The sequence below is a fragment of the Scyliorhinus canicula genome, unplaced genomic scaffold (assembly GCF_902713615.1).
Source record: "Scyliorhinus canicula unplaced genomic scaffold, sScyCan1.1, whole genome shotgun sequence".
In the NCBI taxonomy this organism is placed as follows: Eukaryota; Metazoa; Chordata; class Chondrichthyes; order Carcharhiniformes; family Scyliorhinidae; genus Scyliorhinus; species Scyliorhinus canicula.
Window position 1 is genome coordinate 20,344 of NW_024055946.1, and position 2,864 is coordinate 23,207.

The following is a 2,864-nucleotide window of genomic DNA, read 5'->3' on the forward strand; positions in this document are numbered from 1 at the left end:
AGATGGTGGAGTTGGTGGAGATGATGTAGACAGTGTAGATGGTGTAGACGGTGGAGACGGTGTAGACGGTGGAGACGGTGTAGATGGTGGAGACGGTGTAGATGGTGGAGACGGTGTGGTGGAGACGGTGGAGACGGTGGAGACAGTGGAGACGGTGTAGATGGTGGAGACGGTGTAGATGGGGAAGATGGTGGAGTTGGTGGAGACGGTGTAGACGGTGGAGACGGTGTGGTGGAGACGGTGGAGACGGTGTGGTGGAGACGGTGGAGACGGTGGAGACGGTGTAGATGGGGAAGATAGTGGAGTTGGTGGAGATGGTGTAGATGGTGTAGATGGTGGAGACGGTGTAGATGGGGAAGATAGTGGAGTTGGTGGAGACGGTGTAGACGGTAGAGACGGTGTAGATGGGGAAGATGGTGGAGACGGTGGAGTTGGTGGAGATGGTGGAGACGGTGGAGACGGTGGAGACGGTGTAGATGGGGAAGATGGTGGAGACGGTGGAGTTGGTGGAGATGGTGTAGATGGTGGAGACGGTGGAGACGGTGGAGACGGTGTAGATGGTGGAGACGGTGGAGACGGTGTAGATGGGGAAGATGGTGGAGACGGTGGAGTTGGTGGAGTTGGTGGAGATGGTGGAGACAGTGGAGACGGTGGAGACGGTGTAGATGGTGGAGACGGTGGAGACGGTGTAGATGGGGAAGATGGTGGAGTTGGTGGAGATGGTGGAGACGGTGGAGACGGTGGAGACGGTGGAGACGGTGTAGATGGGGAAGATAGTGGAGTTGGTGGAGATGGTGTAGATGGTGTAGATGGTGGAGACGGTGTAGATGGGGAAGATAGTGGAGTTGGTGGAGACGGTGTAGACGGTAGAGACGGTGTAGATGGGGAAGATGGTGGAGACGGTGGAGTTGGTGGAGATGGTGGAGACGGTGGAGACGGTGTAGATGGGGAAGATGGTGGAGACGGTGGAGTTGGTGGAGATGGTGTAGATGGTGGAGACGGTGGAGACGGTGGAGACGGTGTAGATGGTGGAGACGGTGGAGACGGTGTAGATGGGGAAGATGGTGGAGACGGTGGAGTTGGTGGAGTTGGTGGAGATGGTGGAGACGGTGGAGACGGTGGAGTCGGTGTAGATGGTGGAGACGGTGGAGACGGTGTAGATGGGGAAGATGGTGGAGTTGGTGGAGATGGTGGAAACGGTGTAGACGGTGGAGATGGTGGAGATGGTGGAGACGGTGTCGATGGGGAAGATGGTGGAGTTGGTGGAGATGGTGGAGACGGTGTAGACGGTGGAGACGGTGGAGACGGTGGAGACGGTGGAGACGGTGTAGATGGGGAAGATGGTGGAGACGGTGTAGACGGTGGAGACGGTGGAGACGGTGGAGACGGTGGAGGCGGTGTAGATGGGGAAGATGGTGGAGACGGTGTAGACGGTGGAGATGGTGGAGACGGTGGAGACGGTGGAGATGGGGAAGATGGTGGAGTTGGTGGAGATAGTGGAGACGGTGTAGACGGTGGAGACGGTGTAGACGGTGGAGACGGTGTAGACGGTGTAGACGGTAGAGACAGTGGAGACGGTGGAGATGGTGGAGATGGTGGAGACGGTGTAGTTGGTGGAGACAGTGGAGACGGTGGAGACGGTGGAGACGGTGGAGATGGTGGAGACGGTGTAGTTGGTGGAGACAGTGGAGACGGTGGAGACGGTGGAGACAGTGGAGACGGTGGAGACAGTGGGGAGGGTGGAGACGGTGTAGACGGTGTAGTTGGTGGAGACAGTGGAGATGGTGGAGACGGTGGAGACGGTGGAGATGGTGGAGACGGTGTAGATGGGGAGACGGTGGAGACGGTGTAGATGGTGGAATTGGTGGGGATGGTGGAGACGGTGGAGATGGTGGAGACGGTGGAGACGGTGGAGATGGTGGAGACGGTGGAGACGGTGTAGTTGGTGGAGACGGTGTAGATGGGGGAGACGGTGGAGACGGTGGAGACGGTGTAGATGGTGGAGACGGTGTAGATGGGGGAGACGGTGGAGACGGTGTAGATGGTGGAGTTGGTGGAGATGGTGGAGACGGTGGAGATGGTGGAGACGGTGGAGACGGTGTAGTTGGTGGAGACAGTGGAGACGGTGGAGACGGTGGAGACGGTGGAGATGGTGGAGATGGTGGAGACGGTGTAGTTGGTGGAGACAGTGGAGACGGTGGAGACGGTGGAGACGGTGGAGACGGTGTAGTTGGTGGAGACAGTGGAGACGGTGGAGACGGTGGAGACGGTGGAGATGGTGGAGATGGTGGAGACGGTGTAGTTGGTGGAGACAGTGGAGACGGTGGAGACGGTGGAGACGGTGGAGATGGTGGAGATGGTGGAGACGGTGTAGTTGGTGGAGACAGTGGAGACGGTGGAGACGGTGGAGACGGTGGAGACGGTGGAGATGGTGGAGATGGTGGAGACGGTGTAGTTGGTGGAGACAGTGGAGACGGTGGAGACGGTGGAGACGGTGGAGATGGTGGAGATGGTGGAGACGGTGTAGTTGGTGGAGACAGTGGAGACGGTGGAGACAGTGGAGACGGTGGAGATGGTGGAGACAGTGGGGAGGGTGGGTCGTGGTGTGACCTGCACCCTTTGCCCGAGAGAAACGCAGCGCAGTCACAAAATGCAGAGAGAATCGAAAACGTGATTCTCTCCGCCATGATTGGGTTTTGGAATCTTACCCCGCCCCCTCCCAGTGCTGTCGCACAAATCGCACACGGGAGCCCGGGAACCATTTTAATACATTTGTACGTCATCAACGAGCATTTTCTCCAGACCTTCCCCCTCCCCACCTCACGGAACTGTCACCGGGTCACGTGGTGTCATTTACAACAATT

The 2,864-nt window shown here is 58.1% G+C and overlaps 1 protein-coding gene across 1 annotated transcript; it reads right to left on the reverse strand.

The window, feature by feature from the left end:
• Positions 1-757: 757 nt before the first annotated feature.
• On the reverse strand, positions 758-2,687 carry LOC119961355 (vegetative cell wall protein gp1-like; the record flags this gene model as incomplete). Its single annotated transcript, XM_038788746.1, has 2 exons — positions 1,936-2,687; positions 758-1,405 (listed from the first exon to the last, which is right to left on the reverse strand). Coding segments are annotated over exons 1-2 (1,400 nt in total), but the record flags the coding sequence as incomplete, so codon positions are not given.
• Positions 2,688-2,864: the final 177 nt, after the last annotated feature.